The sequence below is a fragment of the Anser anser genome (genome assembly GCF_964211835.1).
Source record: "Anser anser genome assembly, chromosome: 1".
In the NCBI taxonomy this organism is placed as follows: Eukaryota; Metazoa; Chordata; class Aves; order Anseriformes; family Anatidae; genus Anser; species Anser anser.
Window position 1 is genome coordinate 29487595 of NC_139720.1, and position 25094 is coordinate 29512688.

The window sequence follows — 25094 nt, forward strand, 5'->3', positions numbered from 1 at the left end:
TTAATTACAAAGCTTAAGATTTACACATACTTCTCCTAGAGTCTTTGGTTACAGATTGTATTAAAATCTACTAAGCTTCTTAAAAGCTACAGTTTCATTCTTAAGGTTTACTCTTTAAGGTATGGTTTCACTCTTCCTGTTAGAATCCTAGAATCCTAGAATGGCCTGGGTTGGAAGCGACCTCAAAGATCATCTAGTTCCAACCCCCCCCCCCGGCATGGGCAGGGATGCCACCCACTAGACCAGGTTGCTCAGGGCCTCATCTAACTTGGCCTTGAACACCTCCAGGGATGGGGCATCCACAGCTTCTCTGGGCTACCTGTTCCAGTGCCTCACCACGCTCTGAGTGAAAGATTTCCTTCTAACCTCTAATCTAAATCTTCCCTCTTTTAGTTTAAAACCATTCCCCCTTGTCCTAGCATTATCTAGAGCCCAAGTGATAGGTGTTACATACTTGTCCCATTTGTGAAATTCATAAAGGGCACTTATACACTTGCAAAAGAAACTCAAAGTGAAGAATTCTTTGTTCTTTGCTACCTAAGTTCTTCTCCCAAACTGCCTTTTTAACTTCTTCAGCCATCTCAGATTTACATGCTTCTCAGGCAGCATATACATTAGCATTCCCATTCTGCTATGGGATGTAAGGGAGGGCCCCAAAATCTCACATATTAGTGATATATAGAGAGACAAAAGATGATTGGCACAAGAACTCTGTATTAAGTGATTAAAGAGATGTCTAGCATAAAGATGGTTACAACAAGAAATAAGATCATTGACTCCAGCAGTTATGAGAAAAAGGGGCATGCTACTATTGACGTTAATGAAAACTGTGCAACTTAACTAAAGCACTACATGTGACTGTATTATTCCAGCAAACACATACTACAAAGTGTTATGAATTAGCTTTCAATAAATTAAAGAAAAGCCTTCTAAGATCACCCACGCAAAAGTTACATTCTCTCTTATCTTCTTCTTAACTAACCATGAGTGCTGAATTATTTTAACCCAACTTCTTTCCAAGGTTAAAAGAAATATGACTCAAGTCCATTTAAAAACAACAAAACAAGGAACCTACTTACTTGTCAAGCTTCTCCTGTAATACAGCCAAGAATTCACAGCAATTCACAATGTTATCTGGCAGCCCAATGTTAAAAGCATGCTCTCTTGCCATATGATTGAGAAGGATAGATCTACAAAAGACATTCAAAAAGAACATTATGTATTCCTGAATACGTATGAGAATTATGTAGCTTGTGACTCAAAATATGCCAACTGCTCTAAAATTGCATAAAAGTCAACATTAAATAAACAATAATAGTGTTTCTGCCACTGCTAGAAAAAAAAGAATGCAACTTATTGTATTGGGAAGTTTTCAATTTCAGTTCTACTGTATGTTCAGTGACATTTCATCTGATTAATCTGCATGCATACAATATAATCTTTTTAATGAAAATTACAATATAGTTTTATTTTGACCCTCTCTTAGCAAATCTCATTTATTAACTTGAATAAGCAAATAATATGTTTCAAACAACAGTCTTGAGAAACATTCAAAGAAGCCATTTGTTAGTTTTCTCAGTGCTGGTTAACAAAACAGATTCTTTCATATCAATATTGCTTCATGCAGTACTAGCAAGACAATGAGCACTGAACTGTGTTCATGAACAAACATGATATTCAAGTTATTTTTTCTAATAGAGATGTAATGGTTAATCACTTAGGTGTCTAACATCTCTATATTCCTCAGCTTCTGCTTTTTGGGGACTAAAGAAATCTTCAAGTGTAAACACTGCTGAGCCTTCCTCTCACCACAGTCTAAGTGCGATTTTCAAATCACATATTCTGTCTGTCAGACCCAAGTAAGCAGTAGATAAAGTTCTTGCGGGCTGAATGATGTGAAGTGCGGTAAACCATGCAGTAAAGCGAAAATGACACTCAGTCAAAACTGCGAAGACCAGCAGGGACGTGACCACAGGTTCTTCTACCTTTCCAGAGTACCAGAGCTACCCATGCAATCAGACACATTCAGGGATAATACTCGTTCTCTCCAGCTGAAACTGTTTTATTGTGTATAAATAAATTTTCAGTGGAGCAGGCACTTGAATGCAGCTCCTGCTTGCACTTGACTGATGCTGCAAAGCACTCCATTCTCACTCTAATTTTCCTCCCTTTTTCATTCTATCTTTAAATCTTGCCAAACCAGTGTGAATTTAAACAGGAAAATGTGTAACTGGATAGATACATTTTTAACAGCCATACTGGCTTAAACAGCTCTCCTTGACACCAAAACAGCTGACACAAAACTCTCTCTTTAAAATGGTTTCGTTCTCAAATCCAGCTTACCATATAATTCTACAAAGTTGCACTGGAATAATTATAGGACTGAGAAGTGGGAGAAGTCTACTTGAAATGTCAGTGCAGTTGAAAGAAATACCTAAGCTACATCCCAAAAAGATTTCTAGCTTCTGAGTCCTAGTATTAGACATTAACTAGCTCGATGATGTTAAAACCATAAACAAAGAAGCTGAACAGACATGAAAAAAATAAAACAAACCTGTTTCCTGTGAATTCTTGATCACAGAACATGCACATACTATGAAAACTTGTGTCATCTCTCTCTCTCTGTTGCTGTTCTAGAATTTCTCTCTATGAAAAGAAACAGATAAAATTATTCAGATTAAAAATAACAATCATTTCATCACATAAGCATTTTACCTCTTTACCCTTACTGGTAACAATGACCAAATGTGCTGACAGAAACCAGAAGTTAGTACTGGAGGAGGAGGGAGTAGCTCACAAAAATTACAGCATTTTTTTTCAAAGGCAGCGTGTGCTCCAGTCAACTTCCAGCAAAATTCCCCTACTATTATGCAAGTTCATAGAATCATAGAATGACTTGGGCTGGAAAGGACCTTAAAGACCACCCTGTTCCAACCCCACTGCCATGGGTAGGGATACCTCCCACTAGATCAGGTTGCTCAGGGCCCTATCTAACCTGGCCTTGACTAATTCCAGAGATGGGGCATTCAAAAGTTCAGTGGGAAAGATGCATGGAAAGAAATACAAACCGCAGAGAAATTTCACACAGCTATTTAAATGATTCTTTATATAACAGATCAGTTTATTGTCTCTACTTAGGTACAGATTTATCCCCGCTATCAGCGAGCAAGCTTATGGGTAACCACATAAACCACAGTGGAATGATAAAAGTAAATTCTACTTGTCTCATCACAGGCAATCTAGAATACTTGTGATGCAGAAGGATGACAAAAACCCTGGTGGTTTCTGCAAGGAGCTATGGCATGCAATAAATTCACAGGAAAGGAGAAGCTGATGATTGCCTGTACCACTAGTTTCATTTAATTTAGAGCAAATTAGAGCAGTTTAGATGCTTTACAACTCTTGACCAGAATTTTCCTAACATCGATAAAATCATACAGCAGGTGATGTGCTCTGATGCTGCAACAGCAATAGTGTGGTTATGTTGTGGAGTTACTCTACACTTCACATGGAAAGGCCTGGATCATTGGGGACATGGGGGAGTCAGAGTTTGGATTAAAACTTAGCACATCTTTAGCCTAGCAATACACTGCCTTGTACTTGTGTTTTAAGAATGGATAACTGGTAAAGCATTTATTTTCTGTGTTACGCAGAGATGTTACTGTCTGCTCTCTGACATGTGGGATCATGACTGAATTTTTTAGGGGATTTTCTCAATCTCTTTATCTTCTTAAAGCCGGCAACAGTGGGGCTTTGTGCTTCTGACCTACCTCTTCAGTACCTTTTTGTGTGGATTAAAGCCCAAAGTAGCCTACAGTCTGTGTGTAAATTCACATTTGGCGATGCCTGGTAGGTGAGCTCCACAGAAGGAAGGAAGGGGAAAAAAAATACGGGAAGAGGAAGGAGAAAAGGAAGGCTTGAGGCATTGCCATTGCAGGCCCAAATGTGTCCCGCAGCTGGAAGATGCCTGGCTATGCAAGCCAGTCTACCATACCACGGAGGGTATGGCTGATGTTAGGGCAAATAAATGTGGTATTGGCTTCTTTTCTGCAACAGCAAAATGCTGTATTGAGCAGAGGACTGGGAGATTAAAAGGACACCTGCTGGAAAACAAAGTAACGTGTCACACGAGTTATATTGGGCTTCAGGCCCATGGCTGCTGTGAGGGGAATAGTGCACCATGCCTTAGACAGTTTTAGGGCCTGTATTCAGCGAAACAATTTGGGAGTTTTAGCTACGTCACATCAGCTAAGATTCTGTCACCCTCAAAACACAAATTCTGGGGCTTTTTTTGTTCACTTTTACACTACAAAGTACACCTTTTTATTGTAGTCATGTTCAGCGCTACCTACTCAAATTCCAGACCATACCCTCTGACATCCTGCTGTGTTATGCAAAATGTCAGCTAACAAATACAAGTTGATATTTTTCAGGGCTGACTCCTGGGAAAAGATAAATGGAGCATAACGTGTCTTTCGAGAGCCCTTCAGCAGAGATACAATTAAGTAAGAATATCCGTGCTCCACACGGGCAGAAAGCATCCCATAGCATGCCAGCGAGAACTGGACTTTTACTGGTACTCTTGGCTGTCACCTCTCTGCTCAGCAGTACATCTCATGCTGTTTTGCCAACCTTGAATTTGAAGGTATCTGCATGTAGTTTATAGAATTTGTAAAATAAACCAGAAAGAATCTACAAGGAAAACAAAAGATGCCATGTACAAATTAAATATTAAGATAGCAAGAGTTTAAGCACCTCACCCTCCTATTAGTGACATTCCAACATAGCTTCCTAATTGTACTCTACTGTGAGGAAAGAAGTGTTCTACAATATTTGACACTTGGCTGCTTAACTCTTCCCACTTCCCACAGACTGCTTACTGGAGCCCTGGTGAGCTGCTATTCCCAGTTATGCCTGAGGGGGAATGAGAAGCACACTGTATCCCTCAGACACTGCTCCTGATACTCTGCTCTCTCACCCTTCTGGTTTCCCCCTGCACCAGCAAGCTCAGCAGCTGAGAGGCCTTGTCTAACACAGCATCGTTGCTTTACAAATTTTCTCGGTAGAGTTTAAAAAATATCTTCCGATGTAGAGACTCCTTTTATCATTTGTCTGCATCATCCATTGCTAGATGGTACTTTCCAAGCCAGAAAGCAAATCCATTACTTGCACAGGTGAGGAATTAAAAGCAGTGGCTCAAGTCCAGTACCGTAAAAGTAAGAGGCCTGCTCTGCCCTGCTGACATTCCCAGACACCCTCCTACCTCCATTCCATTGCTGGCACTTGATGGGACAATAGCAATAACAGTAACTTGCACAAAACTCTAGGGATTTTTCTGAGTGGAGATTTTCAGCTCCAGAACTGACACCAAGTTTAAAGTCAAGTCGTGAGGCAGGAAATGAACAATTTACTTTAATACCTGCACCAGTTTCCAAACTGTTCCAACTGTAGGGACCATTAGTGTTAGTTTGTGGTTGATATTAAGAAAACAAACAAACAAACAAACAAACACAAAAACATTTCAGACATGAGAATTTTCCAAAACGTTTTAGGATACTGTGTCATATCAAAGCGCCAGAGAATGAGAGGGCAACGTTACTCAAGGAAAAAGCAAACAGGACAGAGTAAATGTGTATCAGTCTTCTTTTCTTACAATGAATACAAGAGCTGAGTACAGACAGAAAAGGTAATCCAAAATATTACAACAGTAAGTGGCTCAAATGCTAGAGTCGAATTCCAGGCAATTACTGTACAATATTGATGCTGTTTGATGAATAATTCCTGACCCCCATCTCTTTCAATCTTTTGTCAGAAGTTCTGTTAGCTATTTGTCCTTCAATCTTTCTACCATATTGTTTGATACACTAAAAAAATGCATTACTTTACTGAAGACTGTCAAACTAGTTATGAAACAACCATTAATTCAATTTCCATTTTTTTCTGTCTGGAAAAACACTCTTCTACAGCTCTAAGCTCTCCACTTTTTAGAATATGGCAGATTAAAAAAAAAAACAACCAAATTGTAAGATCATATCTGTGCTGTGTTTTAACTAATTAAACAAGAAAAAAAACCACGGTAAGAATATGCAAGCATTTATACCAGGATAATCACCTTTAAATATACCACACTAAACTAGAAATACAAAATAAATTCGATTGCATGACAATTTGTAACTTGGAGTCTAGAAAAATGCCACAGACATTCACGATGCTCAGTTTGAGGTTGCGAGGAGTTCAGACTTGCTCCCAGTAGGCAGCAATTTAAAATGTTCCTGAAAAAAATGTGCCTGTCTCTCTCCTTGGAAGCAGTATTCTGGAAGAAATTACCATTTTTTTTTTCCCCCAGAAACACTTAACCACTTTGCATCAGCAAGAATTCACACTGATAATGAGTAAAAGTTGAAAAATGCGTACTTAAAGTGCTTACTTAAGTAGACACTTTTCCCTAAACAATTACTTCATTTCTGGTCTGTAGTTCAAAATGCATTCACGACACACAAAATACCTTGAAAAGGTAAGACAACCAACTCCACTGGATGTCAAAAGATATGCACTCAAGACTGTTGGTTTCATGGCACATTAGACTTTCCCGATAGTGTAATACCTGCTACCCCTTCTTCTAAAACACACTCTAACCCAGGTATTGAATCATCTTTATTGGTTTCAAGCCCTGCTCTTTCATCATACGCTCCTTTAGTAACAAAGAGTTTACTTAGCTATTTAAATACATGGCTCTGATCAATTACATTGAACTATCACATAGAACATCACATAGAACCATCACAACCAATACTTGGCACAAGTTTTGCTGCTTTTGCTTCCAACCTCAAGAAAGAGTTAGTGGTCAAAAGTTTCTTCACACTACATCAATTGGTCTGACAAAGAAACCATTACTTCCTTCTCTAAAATCCTGACTCTTTTATAATCACGGCACTTCTGAGAGAGAAGACATTAAGGCAGAAAGTACTTCTCTAGCTATAAGATAGAGGCAGATTACACTAGGTAGTTTGGGACAAGATCATGCAGTGAATTTGTGGCTGCAATGAGACTTCAATTTATTCCTCAGCCCAGGAACCCATTTGTGAAGTGGAGAACTGGATTCTGTAGTTCAGTCTGTAAAATGGAGCTAGCAGCAGGATGGGTCTTCATTTTTAAGATGCTGAGGGCAAAAAAAAAATTATTGCCATAAACCATGACAAGAAAAAGTCCAAAGTCTCTAGTCCAAAGATTTAAGCCTACAAGTAGTCTCAGCTTTAAGCAGGTGTTTCAGTACTGGGTTGGACTTGGGCAAGGGCATTTTGGAATTTGAGGATTCTTGCTGGCATCTGTTTTGCCAGGTCTGGTCATCTGCTCTTAACCTCTCCAGGCAAGAGACTACAAAGACAGTACATTATACAAGCGATCGTTTGAGAGAAGTTCCAATTAAAGCTTTTTATAAACAGAGCTATATCCCCTGGGAAGGCAGTTTGCCTAAAGATGTTTCTTTGAAGAGGAAACCTCTCAACTGTTAGAGTGTGAAGCACTCAAACATCTGAATCAGCAGAGTCTTGCCGCACTGAGCACGCTGTCATCCTCACTGCTCCGAAGAATGCACAATTACAAGGCACGCTTTCTGCTGTTAGGATAACTGACTCATTAATACTCCTGAAATCAGACTGTCTTGTCTGGGAAACAAGTAACCAGAGGCAGCAAGGTGGGTGTGAATCTGGATCTGAGTAATACCAGATAGAGACAATAAGAATACATATTTTATCAAGCCCTCCTAGGTGATCTCTCAAACACACAGCGTGTATCTTTAGTTCTAGTTTCTTCCAATTTAAATAAGAGCTACATTTCCCTGCTGAGTGCTCACAGAAACTAGCTATTGCTGTAGGCAAAGGAACCAAGCGAAACAGATTCTGTTAAAAAAAATAAAAAATCACGCTGACAGATCACAAGAAGCTGCTTATACATTTTACTGCCAAAGAAACAAACGAGTACAGCACACTGCAACAAAGACTAGGACTGGTGAGACCTGTGATGCACTCTAAACACTTGCCAAGCATATTATTTGATGATTTTATACACCTTTAGGATAAACTCCTTTTAGAGTAAGAGAATTAAATTTGCTTTTATGTGTACAGCTTCCTCAAAGATTGGCAGATGAGCTTCAGATTGTGCTTGTGGCTGCTAGACAGGAAAAATATTTATAAAGAATTATGGTATTGGAAACTTCATACCTCTGTAAAGACCTGCAATCATATCTGTGTATCAACAGCCTGGGTCCTAACTTCTATACTTAGCTTCCCTCTTTACCGATCACTGTGTTCAGTTCTCCCACTTCAAACATTACTCTTGCCTCTTGAGTACAGAAAAATGGCTTTAAACTGAAAGAGGGTGTGTTTAGATTAGTTATAAGGAAGAAACTATTTGCTCATAGGGTGGTGGGACACAGGAACAGGTTGCCCAGAGCAGCTGTGGATGCCCCATCCCTGGAGGTGCTCAAGGCCAGGCTGGATGGGGCTTTGGGCAACCTGGTCTGGTGGGAGGTGTCCCTGCCCATGGCGGGGGGTTGGGACTGGGTGATCTTTAAGGTCCTTTCTAACCCAAACCATTCTGGGATTTTATGAAAAAAAATCTTCCAATTTGTAATCATTATGAAGTCCTCAATGTTATCTCACAAAGAGTGCCTTTTCTTTAATATTATCAGAGATGCCTGCTGGAGAAGTCCTGCAGGAAACAGCTTAACATGCATGGAAATACAACAAATTTGTCAAGATAGGACCTCCAGTCCAGAAAATGCTCAACGCATTTGAAGTCATCTGTCATACCATCAATATATATGTATTTGCTGACTACTTTGCACACTTTTCCTTCTAATTAAATGAATTTGAGAATTCATACACAGTTCTGGAGCTTCATAAACAGAGCTCTACTGGCTTGACAGATAGAACTGCTGCCAAAGACCAAGAAATGAAAGATGATGGCATTAGAGACACACTTTTGGGAAATGGAAGAAAACAATGGAACAGTGACCTACAGTCATCCAAGAGAGGCTGCCCATCTGGTAACGAAACTGTGAATACTCTGGTTTATCTGGTACAGGCTGATCACTCAAGCGGGCAGTTCTGATTTACTGCACACTCAGATAAGAATGTTACCACAAAACTGGGAATGAGAATGGACAAGGAAAGTGATGAGTAACATCTTCCTGTATCTTTCTGGGTGAATTCAAGGCACAGGACGCCAGCTTGCCAGCTAAGCGCGGAGACTTTTAGACAAGGTTTGAAAGGACAGCATCAAAAACTCAGAGAGAAATAAGAGTCGTGATCTACTGGAAAAACAGGATGTTGGGAAGGAAATGTTGGTTGTGGTGGGGAAAACGTTGAATAATCTGCTGAAACCTAGATCCTAGGCAAACTGAAAAAAAAATAGTACAAAGACTGAACTATAACTTAACTGGCATTATAACCAGCAAAAGTCTCAGGACTGTAATATGGATATCACAAATTTATTGTGAAACCCCTGAGGCACATTCTCTTGGTTTGTTTTGTATGGCAAGTTGCCTCACAGAAATAGGGAAAATATTTTTTCCATACCCTATCCTAGATACCAGCCTTGTCAGCAGAACTCAGGTTCTAAGTAACCAGAGGGGCTGAGTAATAGGGATAGCTGTGAAGGACTGTTTCCCTGGCTGTCTGCTCCACTTGTTCTCAGCTGTTTCCTATCTTCCATCTCACTCTTCTTCTCCAGTTGACTCTGATACTGAATTCACTAGAACATTCACCAGAAATAACCAACAAAGAAGAGCAGGAATCCATTACTTAAAGTAGCAGGAGACCAAATATAGACAAAAGAGGAATGCCTCCAGTATTCAGGGCTTCAGTCTTTGCAGGAAAGGTTATTTATGTCAAGACTATTAGCAAAATGCATTTAAAACAAAAGAAACAAAGAAACAAGACAAAAAAAAGGTTAAATGCTGGAAGTTACATATATTCAAATCTTCTGGAATATACTCACAAGTCATTATGGAAGTGGATAAAACAATTCCTGACTGTTAGTGCAACAACTCCTCAAAAGCCCATGGAGGATGGACAAAATTCCAGAGTGCCAGAGAAAAGCCATTAAATACAGATCTTAAAACAGGGAAAAGAAGGACCTATAGAATTTCATCCGTGTAGGTATTGACAAGCTAACATTATCATTAGCATAACACTAGCATCCCAATCTTTTCCGGTGCATAGCTTCAACTTCTTGAACTTTCTCTCAGCTTAAGCTTGAGGATGGTAAATACAACTCATTAGGAAACTGGTATAGCTCTGTACTTTAAAGGTGCCTTTGTTCCTCCTCCAGTTCTTGTGAAGATTGCTCTTCAGGCTGGATTTGCTAGGAGGAACTGCAGCCTCTTCACTTTAAAACTACCAGCCACACAATAGGAGAATGGCTGCAAACATGGTAGCCACACAAGGCCAACGTTGTGGTAAACATGGGTAAATTTTCAAAAAATAGATTTGGGGTTTTTACTTTTATAAGAAGTGGTGTGTATAAGCCCAAGTGGTGTATACTAACACTGACTCTCCTAATCTCATTTGAGTTTTGCCTCCGGGACTTCCTAGCCTGGTTCCACTAGTGATCTTTACAACCACCAATGCTTTGTGAAGACTGTGTTTTTCCAAAAGACTGTATCTGTTTTACATTACATAGTCCTGTTAGCTATTTCAGCAAGCTGCACTCTAGCCTAGTTCAGGCTCATTCCTTGGCCTCTCTCAATACATCACAGTCACCATAATGTCTCGGCATGACATCCACCTTGGCCAGCTCCCCTGCTGCAATACAGCCTGAAATATTCCTAAACTGGAGTTTCAAAACTGCTAAATGAAGTGCTTCAGCTAGCACATTTTAAAGATAGCATTTGTCCTTGTTTCCTTGTTTGGGCTTGCTGTTGGAGACAGCAGTTAGGATTCAAAGGCTGCAGAAAAATCACCAGAAGTTTTTCAGTTCTGGTCTTTATTCTGAGCAACTCACACAAGCCCACTTGCCAGCTCACTCTTAATTGCTAGACTTGTCTGGAGGTACAAGACTTTGCAAAGCAAAATAACTATTTAACTTGCAAGTCAACACTCAGATTGCAGCAAAAGGAAATAAAAAAGTAAACAGACTTTATTGCTTTAACTAGAGCTGTGATTCCATTAGCCCCAACTACAGCAGCAGCTTGATTTCACAAAAAGCTTCAGTGAAAACTGAAGATATGATTCTGATATTTAAAGCAGTGTTAATATCAAAGGCTATTTTACACCATAATGATTAACTCCTTCTTTTCAAACTTAATTATGCTGTAAACAAAAGCAGCACTTGCTTTGGGCTAAAACCTTCACTCTTCTGACTTTGAGGAAACAACTACTTGCAGAGGAGAGATGAGATGGCTTACCTGCCAGATGACTCTGCCCTCCCTTGACACCAGTAGTGGAGAGAAGGCCTAGCTGGGATAGGATTGTATAGCACAAAATACGGAAAACTCAGAAACAAATGGCCTTTTAAAAAAGAAAAAGTACAGTTCAAGGTGTAGCAGCCAGGACTTACTACTACAGCAGACAGTTATACGAAAACAATAGTTGCATGCTCAATAACGATTCCCTTCCCTTCCTCAAATAACATGAATGTGCTTGGGAAACGAACACCACTGTGACACTGCATGCCTGCATGCGATATACAAGAGGTCTCACATAACCTCAAGGGGAATATGGGAAACTGGAAAAGGTACAGATGGGTGTAACAGGGATGTACAGGGAAGAACCGTGACATAAACAGCAACTTCAACCTAGAATCACTGCATCATGGAAGTTTGAAAGGACCTCTTGAGATCATCTAGTCCAATGTCCTGCGCTAACTGGGTCACCTAGAGCTCGCTGTCCAGGACTGTGTCCAGCTGGGTTTTGACTGTCTCCACTGATGGAGACCCTACAGCCTCTCTGGGCAACCTGTTCCAGTGTCTGACCAGACCACCCTCACAGTAAACATGTGTTTTCTCCTTTTCGGATGGAATTTCCTGATTTATAATTCATGTCCACTGCCTCCTGTTCTGACAGGGGGGGGCATGTGGTGGTTTTACCCTGCTACACAGCTGAACACCACAGCTGCTCTCTCACTCTCCCTTCTCAAAGGAAAAGGGGAAGAAAATATGACGGAAAGGGCTCAAGGGTTGCAATAAGGACAGGGAGACCACTCAACAATTGTCATCACAGGTAAAACAGACTCAGCATAGGAAGATTAATATAATTTACTGCTTATCATTAGCAGACTATAGCAGTGAGAACTAAAAGCAAACTAAAACACTTCCCCCAACTCAACTTCTTCTACCTCCTTCCCCTGAGCAGCGCAGGGGAACGGGGAAATGGGGCTGCGGTCAGCCCCTTATACTTGGCCTGTGCTGCTCCTTCATGGTCACTCTCTGCCCCTGCTCCACCAAGGACTCCTCCACGGGCTGCAGTGTGGAGATCTGCTCCACCATGGGACCCATGTCCCCTTTTGGGGACAGTCTTTGGCTCACAGAGGCCACCCCTGAAGCCCCCTTGCTACCACGCCCTTGTCACGTAAACCTAAGACAGAGCAGCAGTGAGAGAAGTCTGGTTTGATCTTCATTTCTTTCTACCACATATTTATACACATTGCTAAGATTCCCCCTGCGCCTTCTCTTTTGCAGACTTAACAGTGCCAGCTCTCTCAGCCTCTCCTTGTATGATGGATGCTGCAGTCCCTTAATCATTTTTGGGACCCTGCAATGGGTTTGCTCAAGTAAGTCTGTATCTTTCTAGTAGTGGGAAGCCCAGAACTGGACACAGTACTTCAGGTGTGGCCCCACCGGCGCTGAGCAGAGGGGGAAGGATCATCTCCCTCAACCTGCTGTCAAAGCTCTTCCTAATGCAGTCCTGGATGCTGCTCTTTGCTGTGAGGGCACACTGCAGCACGTAACTCATGGAAGACATGATGTAAGGTAGGAAAACCAGGAGACAAATCATGGATGGTTTGGATAAGATTAAGGATGAATTGTTCACTACCTTTTCTAATGTGAAAAACATTCCAAGGGGGAGGGGAGAGATTGGAAAGAGCCGAACAAAGAGTTCTCTCACAGTGTAGTTAAGCTGTGCAACTCCGCTGCAGGAACTTGTGGATATCAGAAGCTTGTAGGGGGCTCAGAGTCGGAGGTTCATGAAATAAAAATCTACTGTGTTAAATATAGATATGGTGTTGTTGAATTTGGAAATTCTTGAGCTGTCAATTGCTGGAGACTAGGAGAATATTTTAAGAAAGAATCACCACTGGATCAGAGCAAGGCAAAAATGTACCAGACACCTGGCTGCTGGCAAAGGTAAGATACTGACCTAGACAAACCTTTTCTACTGATCCAGGGTGGGCCTTATGATGAACTGGGAAAGAAGCATGCTAGGCATGAGTGCACCAGACGCTTTTTTCTCAGTCCATGCCAACCCAATGGACCTACATAGGAATGAAGATTTCAGCTGAAGCACCTCCAACTCTGTGGGAAATCCTCAGTGTCAGAACTATTACAGTTCTCCTTTGCAAGAGCTGGGACACCATGGAGAGCTGTGTGAGACCTGTACATATTCCACAGACTCTGGGGATTCACTTGTTGTGTGCAGCAAGATTCAGAATGTGACTTTAGCCAAAAAACAGATAGAGCATTCCCAGGGTAGCAGCTTTTGCCTGCCAGTCCCAATTTTCCTGAGCAATAGAATTTGGTTTTTGTAAGCATCCCCCTCATTCTGAATGCTTGTATTTTAAGTTGTTTTTCAGTTGCATGCTGTGTATGTAGCCTTGTAAAAGAAACGTAAAGTTAGTATCTTGCCAACCAGGTAAGGTACCAGAAGAAACTGCAAAACGAAGAGCTAAAAGTCCTGTATTGATTAATCAAAGGACAGAGCTCCCAGCAGTAAACTGAGGAACTTGCTCATGTCAAGATCGAAAGGCTTGCACTCTAAGACCTCACAGCACAGATAACTTAGCAGAAGACCCTGCATCCTAACACTAGGAGCTTGGCAACAAGACTGCAACGCATCACATAGCATTCATTTTTAAATTAGCCTAAGAGGAAGAACAGATTACGGATGTGTATTTCAAACAAGGAAACGACACAAAACAGTGGTCAGCAACCTGGGCTAAGACTCATGGAAGCTGAAATCAGCAAGAGCCTAACACAAATGACACCCAGTCAGAACTCACAACTCCTAAGATATGAGAGATTTGTCTAAAGGGCTAGGGTGTCATCACCAAGCAAGAAAAAAGCCAGGGGTTTCATGAGGACTCAACAACTGTCACAGAGACGATCCTGGACAGACTTCCTCCACTCATGCATCTTGGTGCATGTGAGTATGTAAGTGTGAATTAAAACCATCTGACTGAAAGTGTATTAGTACACAAAAGCAGTTTGCTTGAAGACTTTTTAAGTATCACTTTCTGTTTCACAGTAGCATACACTGAGTTTTATTTTGCTAATGTCCCCACACGTAAATTACTACACAAATGATAGTGTGTCAGTGCACTGCAGGTTCTTTGAAGAAGAAAAACATTCAACATGCTCAGCCTTTTTGTCGTGCTCTGGGTGTATTTTCCACCCCTGTGAAACACTGTACAACCTGTAGATTTATTCCAATGAAAAATCTATAAACAAGGACTTTATATACTCTTCTGTAGTAAATAGGAAAATGAACTAAAAAGCATTTTGCAGTTTAGTAAAATATGCTTTATATACAAAATGTCCACTAAATTTCCATATATTATACTAATGAACTGTTTACCTTAAAAAAAGGAAATAAAAGTGATTTCTTACCAGTCTCTTTTGCTGAAGTTGTTCTCTAAGTAACCTGTCTTCTGGTAAGACGTCACAGAGAAGAAAATAGTTGTCTTGTTCTTCTGTTAAGAGATCAGGAAGTGTGGGTAAGGGATGGGAGGCTGGTGCTGTTTTGAATATTTGTAGCATATAATCTGCTAAACCTCTGGATGGATTAGGAATAAGAAATGACTTCCTGAATCTATTAAAGGCAGCTATTTTAATTGCATAATTTAATGAAACATGCTTAAACATTTGTATACACTTACTCATAAGGCTTTATCAGCAATTACATACATACATCTGATCTTAAACAGAACTGAATTCACACCATTTATATTGCAGTACAAAGACAAAAGTCTTGCATAGGTTTTCCCCGCAACCACCCTTGTTCTCTTTTATGTTGGTTCTTCTGGAGACAGAGAAACCTTTAATCATTGATATTAGTCACAGTATATAGTCAGCATAAAAGAATCATTAAGTGACTTTTAGTTCTATCTTGCATGTGAGATTTTTCATTTATTTCTCTAAATAATTATTCATTTTCAGTAGTTATCATTTGGCATACCCTTCACTAACAGCACCACCTTTTACTGTCAGATCTTGTTCCATCTGCAAGTGTGTATCATAGCTGTTTAATAACACACACTGCGGCTTGCCTAATTAACGTTTTAATTGTTTTATGTACATTTTATGTTTACTACACTTTTTACTGTTTATGTTCATATCCATTTTAGTAATGAAACAAATCTCATTCAAATTAATCACCTTAAAATTACTCGGCAGATAAAAATATATAAAAACATTTAAGAAAACAGTTTGCATTTGAAACCTACTCATTTATTAATCAAAGGATTATGTGGCTGGTGAGCTGAACTGACCATTACTAAGTCTTTCACCATTTTAAACTTTCCCATTTCAGCCTTTCCCAACTTTTCACACAGAACCTGTACGAAGTAATATAAACCTCCTGATTTCTGAGCTATCCAATTTGAAGGAGCTCATCATTAATATTAAAATATTCTCACTATCCTTTGGAATGGCTACTGTTGGATCACAATTTTGGTAGGCTCTAGCCTTCAGGTGCTTGATTTGCAATTTTCAAAATGCGTGGTAGGTGTTAAAATTTCAGCAGCAAAAAAATACATATGTAAGAGAAATGTAAGTCTTTGGAGTGATTTTCACATTTTCCAGGACTATTTTTCTTAAAATTAATTTGAATTAGAACAGTTTATTTCCACGCATCTCTGACACTGTCTGCATGCATTTTTACTGTCTTATAAGCTCTCCATAGATGATTAAAGATGTAGGAAAGCCCTAATGTTCTCTTATCTGCTTTTATGTAAATTATATATTTTTGTTAGGAAGGGGAAGCCAAAGAAATATATCAGCTTCTGCTTGGAACAGAAGGTGGTGAAGTTCACAACAGGAAACTCATTTTTGTGGAAATCTGTTTAACAATTTTGTGTCTACTTCTGAGAAAAACACTTCTTTTGCACTGTCAGCCTCTGTCCTTTTGAAGGAGCATCCAACTGGGCCAGAGCTGTGAGGTACAGTCCTTGGTCTTGTGTCGGAGTGCAGAAAATTGCAGTCTTCGTACCCTTAATGTGAAGATATTTTCTCTTAACATTTTTGGGGCAATAAGCACAGGGAGAGGAGAAAGGAAGCATGATTGCAGCCCTGCTGCCCAAGAAGAGCCAACGGCATGAGCTGGGGGTAGGGGACAGGGTGAATTTGGGAAGGTAGTTCCCTGGGAATGTTTCTGGAAGGACTGCCAGCAATTATTTATGCAGTGGTTACCAAAGCTTCCCTAGCTATGATGAGGAGCAGCACTGCTTCTAGGCCTTGTTTGGCAGCTGGCCCCACTTTGGCAGAGTGTTGAAGCCTGGACTTGAGCTCATCCTTGCTCAGCACCTTACTGAAGCACATGTTGCCACCCTTCAGGAAGGTATGTTTAAATATGTAGCTGAATTAAACATTATTTCTGTGCTTTTCTGACCTAGTGTGAGATTACTTCACATTTGACTGGATCAAAGCACCAGTATATGCCAGAAATTATCATATGACCTGGCCAATAGAGAAAATAGCCGCATACTTACCTAATGGAGCTTCCGAATTTGTTCTTATCACACTACAAAAGTCTGTGATGGGTTGTTCTGCAAACCTCTTCTTCCAATATAAGATATATCTTAAAATTAAGGGGGAGATGATTAGTGAAGAAGGAAAACCCCAAACCATTTAATAAACAGTTGATCTGCTCTCATTTCTTGTATACTTTAAATTCTTATAGGTCTTAAGTGTTCGTTTTTTTTTTTTTAATTCCTCTCATTTTTTTCTTCCTTTAACCTGGTTTTCTCATTCATTAAATTCAGTCAGCTTCATTAAACCTGGGTTCAACTACCCTGTCAAAGTGAAGATCTAAATAAGAAAGATTTGCATTTGGTTTTACATAAACACTGTAACTTATTCACATTTTCAGACATATGTGCCATTCAGATGCATCTTTACTGAAAAGATATACTACAGAGTACTCTCAAATTCCCAAAACATTGCGCTCGGTGTTCTGCAAGATGCAGGCAAGGATCTGAAACTCAGTTAAAACACCAACTTGTCAAAAGTGAGGTTTTGGCAGGTCTCCTGTGGAGTTACAGTGAAAGCTGTAGCCTGGCAGACAGCTAGGAAGACAGAAGAATGAAGTCCCCAAACACCTGGGGGTGGGGTACCAGACAGAATAACAAAAGCCCTAAACACAGCTTGAAAGTTTAACCCATCAACTACAGTTGTTTAAAAATGTTCCTGTAGTACAATAATAGTATTATTGTTTGTCATAGCAGCATTAACAGACCACAACGGAGATTCTGAAATAGAAGCTACTGTCTAATCAAAAAGTCATCACCCTCAATTCTATGATGAAGTGAATAAAGCAGCCCCTGTGCTAATTATTCAGAATCTTATTAAAGAAAAATAATCTGAAAATGTTTAAGTGTATGCTTACATTTATGCCTATTGCATAATATTAATCATGTAAGAGTTGGTCAGGTAAAGGCTAGCTATTCAGTGACTGTTTCCTATTGACGTGACATCAAATTAGGAAAAGAATCATAAAAATTCAGACAGTGTTATGAGGACGTTTCTAGATATTTGTAGCGGCTCTTGACGTGGAGAGGATTAATCTCTGGTACAACAGACAGCTAAGCACAGTAAAACCTGCAAGCACAGATGAAGCTCATTCAGAGGCATCATTAGATGTCTGTAAGTGACAGGTGAGCATTTTGTTGTGCCTATGCCCACTACTTTTATAATGTATGATGGAATTAGTCTTGCAGTTACATAGAACAGCAGGTCTTCAAGAATGGAGTTTTTAGGATATAAATGTGCAAATGAAAGGATTTCAAGATGCCATTCAGTCTGTCCCCTGAACTGAAATAAGCAAACACCATTTAGACAAACTCACCAAACCATAACCTTCTGTGCCATGAAGCTTACTGTTAAGGGATTTTATACGATACGGCTTAACCCAAATAATCAATGCTCAAATAAAGCCAATGCCTTGTCATACTTTCAGGAAGAGAGAGTAAGTGATCAATGTCCTCTGTGTATCAGTCATGCATGTATTGGATGTATTCACCTCATCTCTATTCCTTCCCCTACTGCCAACTTACCTTTATTTTTCCAAGCTTACAAAAAAAAAAATGCTTTCCATTAGCACTGATCTTCTCTGGACTTTCCAGTGCTTGTTGTTCTGTCAAGAAACACATACCTAAGACTGGTTCTAACTCACTGTTGAGTATAAATATAATATAATGTATTTATAGTTATTTCCCTTTATTTTCCACACTTCATTTTAACACCTCAGATTATACTTGTCTTTTTTTGTTCACAGTATTAGACTCATTTGCTGGTATTCAGTACAGCAAATAAAGAGAAGAAACACTTCAGAGTAACAGCTCCACCACATCACATCCTGGGGCTGTTTTCTCTAACATTTGGCTACCTTCCAATTGCATTAGAAGCCAAAAGAATCTAAATGGACATTTTCTTGAAAAGGTGATTTAAAAATAAATTTCTAGTAACCCAGAATAATCCCCCAAGTGCACTTAAACTGGCATTCCATTACCGAGCAGTTCTGATCCCTTTATTTATCTGAGGAAACTAGCATTATCTCCAAAGAACATTGCATTCTTGTTCTGCCTGCCTTCCGCACAAAACCAAACAAAAACAAGTATCAATTTTCAATTTTATGCAGTTTTAAGCTCCTATGTATGACTAAGGATTTATATGGCTTACATTCATCTTCCCAAATTTCATATTAATGTTTAGGTTTTTGCACTTTGATAGTTAGGCACAAGTTGCTGGCTTTGGCAGAGTAACCGATCACGGAAGGCCTACCACAAAAGTCCGTCTATTTGAGAAATTATCTAGCTAACACTTAAGCACTGCAACACAACTAGTTACAAAATCAGTAGGTACCATCTAGCCTTCTGACAGGACCATACATCATTGTGTGTGAAAACAAAATGCCAAGCAAGTGCCGAGCCCCTGAAATCACAAGCCAGCTGGGCCTTTGCCAGCTACTGGAAAAAGAGAGGAAGCCAAACGTGACCCCATCGAGAAGATCGGTGACACAGCTGTACGAGTCACAGTTGCATGCAGATCATAGACCTGTGGAGTATAGTTAAGGATTAAATGTGATTTCTGTGGGAAAATACTGGCATCCTTAAGATAGGGTAAATGAATTTCAACCCAGAATGTGTAAGTTCACGTACTGAAGAGCTTCTGTGTACAATACATCTTTAGGACATTGTACAGTTGTAGAAACTGTCTTCTCATGTGAATAAAACCAAAAATTGGAAGAGTTGACTGTCTAGAATGTCCTTTATGAAATAAACAGCTTTCTACCTTGTACACAGCTTGCTGGTTAGTAACAGGATCTGAGAAGTGACAAAGAATTTCTAACAGAGGAATTGCCCTGTGCTGTAGCTACACAACACCCCAGTGTAAAACAAGTATTTTAGAAATACAATCTCTAGTTTTCTGAAGCTTTATATAGTAACTGTACACATACATACCCATTTTTAACAACGTAATCTTTACCTTCTAAAATCTGCAACCAGTTTCACATCAGCGATGACAAGCTTGTGTTCAATTATCATGTGCTTCAGGAGCTGGCTTTGTTCCGGTAGGAGATAGCATTCTTTGCAGAAAATGCAAGGCACATATGGAGAATCCTCTACAGCAGCAACTCCCGCTGGACTCGCTGGACTTTCTGGCAGAGTCAGAGGCTCCAAAATACACTCCGTATCTAAGATAAATGAAAAGAATAATTACAGTAATTTTGGCTAAGTGAATAAATCTCTATCACTTGCAGTACTTTTAGGCAGTATATGTAAAAACCTGTTTTGTTGCGCCCCAGTTTTGTTGCATGGATGATTTCAGCAACAAGGTGTATGGAAGCCACTTGACTGCGTTACACTGTTGGGTTTATGTGGCAAGGTTTTGGTAGTGGAGCTGCAAGGGTGGCCTTTGTGAGAAGACTCCAGAAGCTGCCCCACGTTAGATAAGAGCTAGTTTCAGATGGCTCCAAAGGGACCCACTGCTGGCCAGAGCTGAACCAGTAAGTGATGTTGTTTGCACCTCTGTGAGAGCATATTTAAGAAAGGGAAAAAAAAAAAAACTAAACTGCTGTGCAACAGCAGCTGGGAGAGAGGAGTGAGAAAATGAGAGAGAACCAGCCCTGCAGACAGTGCAGAAGGAGGGCATGCAGCAGAATCACAGAGTCATCTAGGTTGGAAGACACCTCCAAGATCACCTAGTCCAACCTCTGACCTAACAAGTCTTCCACTAAAACGCGGCGGAGACAAAGCGTCAGGGACTGACCACGGCCCCCATTCCCCATTCCCCTGTGCTGCTTGGGGGGAGGACATAGAAGGGGGTGGATGGTGGGATGGTATTTTTAGTTTGCTTTTAGCTTCTCACTGCTTTAGCTTGTTAGTAACAAATTTTATTAATCTCCCTACGGTGAATTTGTTTTGCCCATGACGGTAACTGTTGAGCGATCTCCCTGTCCTTATCTCAACCCTTGAGCCCTTTCCATTGTATTTTCTCCCCCTTTCCCTTTGAGGAGGGGGAGTGAGAGAGCAGCCGTGGTGGCGCTCAGCTGCCCACCTGCGTAAAACCACCACAATTATTTCCAAGATGGGCAGTGTGAGGTTAGCAGAGGACAGTTCTCAAATATATACTCCAGATGAAACTCTAGCTGACAGCAAATCAAAGTTTATTAGACAGCACAAGTGCACTGCTCATTACTAAATGAAATTTTATGATGAGAAACCCACTTTTCTTTCTCTCACTACATAGGTTATCTGTTGACGTGAATGAGGCTTGTCTCTTTGCCATCTTCCTCATACTACGAGGAAGGCATTAAATTGTATAGCACAGACTGGTTTGTATGTTGATTTCTCCTAATTGTCTTTTTACATATTGCACAATACTTCCACCATTGTCTGACTCTTGAAGTTCTCTACGCGTTTGACTTGTCTCTTTTTTGCCAGTAGGATCTTTCTTACTCTTTTGTGACAAAAGAAAAGATAATTCTTGTTAGAGATTACAGCTACCTGGCGGCCTAGGCCCACTGAAACTCTTCCTACCTCTACAGGTATTAAGCAGGGCCCAGACATGCCCTTGTGGGAAGGTTAACAGCTTGTGTTTGTGACAGACCCTACGACCCAGGCGTAAGTTGCTCAGATGACAGCATACAGAGGTGAGTCACCCACTGATGTTCTCCAGATTCACTGCTGTTCGTACGTAGTTCAACAAGGGGCTGGACTGCACGGGACTGCGGTAGAGTATTGCAGATTCTCCCTTTCCCGAACATGCAGGCTTACCTGGGGTATATGTCTCCCCCCTAATTAAATAACAGCGGTGTAAATTCCTAAGCTCTTCCACTGGTAGAAGTGAGTGTAATTCATTAAGACACGCTGTGTGACCATCAGATTTCAACAGCTGGCCTTATTAGCCTCACCAAATTCCAGTTGTCTAGAAATAAACCATGTTGTTCATTTTCCACACAAACGATACCTCCGTCTTTGCTGAGGTTTTATTTTAGAAACAAAATATCCATTTCAATACGTATCTTCAATTTCAGGTAGCACAAGGAGAATAAAAGCAAACAGAAAAAGCTCTCCAATACTGCCTGCATCGTGAATGAAAACAGAAAACATCACGGGTCTCCTTGACTCTTGTGATATGAAATTAACTTGAAAACTCCACATCTTTGGACTCCTGCAGTGATATGAACGCCTCTGGAAAGAAATTTCACAGGTTCACAGAATGGCTGAGGCTGGAAGGGACCTTTGGAGGCCATCTGGTCCAACCCCCTGCTCAAGCAGGGACACCCAAAACAGGTTGACCACGACCACGTCCAGGTGGCTTTTGAGGATCTCCGAGCAGGGAGGCTCTACAGCCTCTCTGGGCAGCCTGTGCCAGTGCTCAGTCACCTGTACAGTGAAAAAGTGCTGATGTTCAGAGAGAAACTCCCACGTTTCAGTTTCTGAAGGTATCTACAGAATTAAAAAAAGATAAGGACATCTCCTGCCTTCTCCCAAGCCTATTATTTTGTCACAGAATTTTAAAATATGTAAGGTTAATGGAAGTTTAATTAACACTATTTATCAGATAGAAGAATAAATGTATGACAATTTTCACCCTACAAAATTCACATGGACGTATTATATTGCCAAGCACACTAAATCTGGTACCTGATAAATCTGATAACTTGTCCACATGGAAAAAAATGAAAAATAATTTTAGGAATCATATCCATTCAGCTTTTTTTTCTAGGAGAAAAGTTCTTCTGCAACTCACCCCACCATCCTCTGACAAGACTTTGAAATAATCAAAGAAGGGCTGAAGTTTCAGAGACAGAGCCATGAAACTCCTAAAAGCCCTGTGACAAATTTCAGTCAGGTAAAGGAAGAGGCACAGACTGGGGCACGGGACACCCCATCCATCACACGTGCTGCTCAGCAGCAGCTGGCCAGCTGGTTTTTGCACATGTAGTGCTCCAAAGCAGCCCCAGCGTGCACTGATTGCTGCTGCAGGACAAAACTATAGGGTGTACAGCTCCTTGAGTTCCATGCTGCTCGTGGAACTAAAAAGCTGCCCTGCACAACTGCTAAAGCCTCTACCTAAGCAACTTGAAAAATAAAACTTCCTGGCAAGACAGTGCCTTGGCAGAAGACTGATGGACACGTTACACTGAATTCAGCTTATCTCGTCAAACTATACAGCGTGGAGCAATGGTAGTGCACAGAGCACACCATTACCTGGAGCAATACAACTGCAATTGACAGTCTAACATTTCTTTTCTCCTAGTTTTACCTGCACATCAGCCTATTCCCTTCCCCTAGATATTTCTTTATTAAATTGGGATTGTATAAATTGTTCCATTTTTTCCTATTTTAAGAACAGCAACTGCTACACAAAATGATATAGCAATCCTGACAGAAGGGTCAGCACTCCTAAGCAGAACGTTTTACCTGCAAGATTCTAGGTTTGTGCATTCTTACAGTCGGCATGGGTTTATAGCCTGGAGAATCATTAAAATGTGTTTACAGAGAAAAGTAGAGCAACTTAATTTCCTTTGCAATTGCTGACTCTCACTGACACCAAAAGAACTAAGAGGATACTCTGTCAGCCAAGTCAGCTGTGCCCAGTAAGCCACTAGCCTGCTTTTTGTTCATTTTTGGTTTAGGTCTCTTGCAATGACCTATTTAAACATTTAGAAGTCCAAATAAACAAAAGCCTATCTGCCTCAGCAAACCAACTTTCTAAAGATAGGTATGCATGGCAAGACTTGCTATTCAACACGGACAAGGAGCTGATACAGTCCCTTAGCACAAGTACCAGGCAGAAACGATTATTTGGGCTTGAAGAACAGACCTGTTTATCTTTCAGCGTAGGGGTGAGTTGCAGAAGGAATAAAGGGAGGTGAAGTATTTTTGATGGCCAAAGAGAGTAGCTAATACCATATGACGATAACTTAAATATCGTTTGCTGGACCAGTGTGGCGTCTGAAGAAGCTTACGCAATTTATTTCAAAGGCACTTAAAGGAGGAGGTGAGGGGAAAAAAAATAAAAAAAAAATCTTTGTACTCATCTGCTGCAAGAAAACACTGAAGAAGAAGGTAAATGCACAGAACAAAGATGTACAGCCTTTAGCATAGTACTTAATGGATTAGCACATAACACAAACATCAAATAGTCCAAATAAAGCTACGCATATTACTGAAATCCCTGAAAAAGCAGCTAATTTTCATGCTATGTTTGGAGCAGAGTGGCCATAAGTACTGAAGTAATGCTGTTGATCTCTAAAGCACAGCTAAGGGCTACCAGGGAGGTAAAACACTTGCATGGAGTTCTCAGGCTCCAGCAGACTCCCACTTGCAGTCGCGTGAAAATGAGTGAAAAGCTGCAAGCTTTTCTCTTAAAACCTACTGCCACAAGAATGACTTCACAGGGTCAGATTAAACATCCATCTAGTGCAAGCACCCTGTCTGACAGTGGCAAGAAGCGAATACCTAGGGAAAACAGGGCAAACCATCAGCGATCACACAAATAGCAGAGTCTGCTATCAATCTGAGGGTGGAGAGTTTAAGACACAGGCTGTATCTGTGCCTCGGTTTAACAGCATTTTAAGGATTTTCCTTTCATGGAGTTGTTTCAGCGCTTTTTGAAATTGTCTGTCTTTTAACACCTACCAAAACCTGCAGCAGCATTTCACGTTCTCCTCACAGTTATTCATTCCTCGCTGCCCTCGTTCAACCCTTTGCCTGTCCTACTCACCCTTTTTAGTTGGGAAAGGGAGTGGGGAGAAAACAAGAGCAAAAGAAAATGGATCTCTAAATCAGTGCACTTTTTCCTCAATCTTTTTTCTGTTCCTTTTCTATTCATAGTGTTTTGCTTGCATTTAGGATCATTCAGAACCATTCAATTATCGTCAGTGTTTCCAAAGTCTCAGAAAAATAAATCAGGTATTAACATACATGACAATGGCCATGTTCTTTGTGTTCACTCCCAAGTGCATTGCTCTGCATTTGTTAACACTGAATAGCATTTTTATTGTCCAGTTCATCCAAATAATGTGAGATTCTTCTGCAACGCTTCAGTTGGCCCTAATGCTTACTACTTGGAAAAAAAAAAAAGTTCACTAATAGCAAAATTTATCACCTAACACCCTTCCTATTTGTGGCTGTGGTGAACAGCACAAGAT

The 25094-nt window shown here is 40.4% G+C and overlaps 1 protein-coding gene across 4 annotated transcripts in view; it reads right to left on the bottom strand.

Moving 5' to 3' along the window:
- ZNF277 (zinc finger protein 277) overlaps nt 1–25094 on the bottom strand; it is a 57342-nt gene that overhangs the window by 14567 nt on the left and 17681 nt on the right. For all 4 annotated transcript variants that reach the window (XM_083800834.1, XM_083800833.1, XM_083800832.1 and 1 more), the window contains 5 exons: nt 19919–20126; nt 16924–17012; nt 14825–14907; nt 2555–2646; nt 1080–1190 (listed from right to left, as the gene is read on the bottom strand). In XM_083800834.1, the coding sequence (XP_083656960.1) occupies nt 1080–1190; nt 2555–2646; nt 14825–14907; nt 16924–17012; nt 19919–20126 (583 nt within the window). The remainder of the gene's footprint in view (nt 1–1079; nt 1191–2554; nt 2647–14824; nt 14908–16923; nt 17013–19918; nt 20127–25094) is intronic.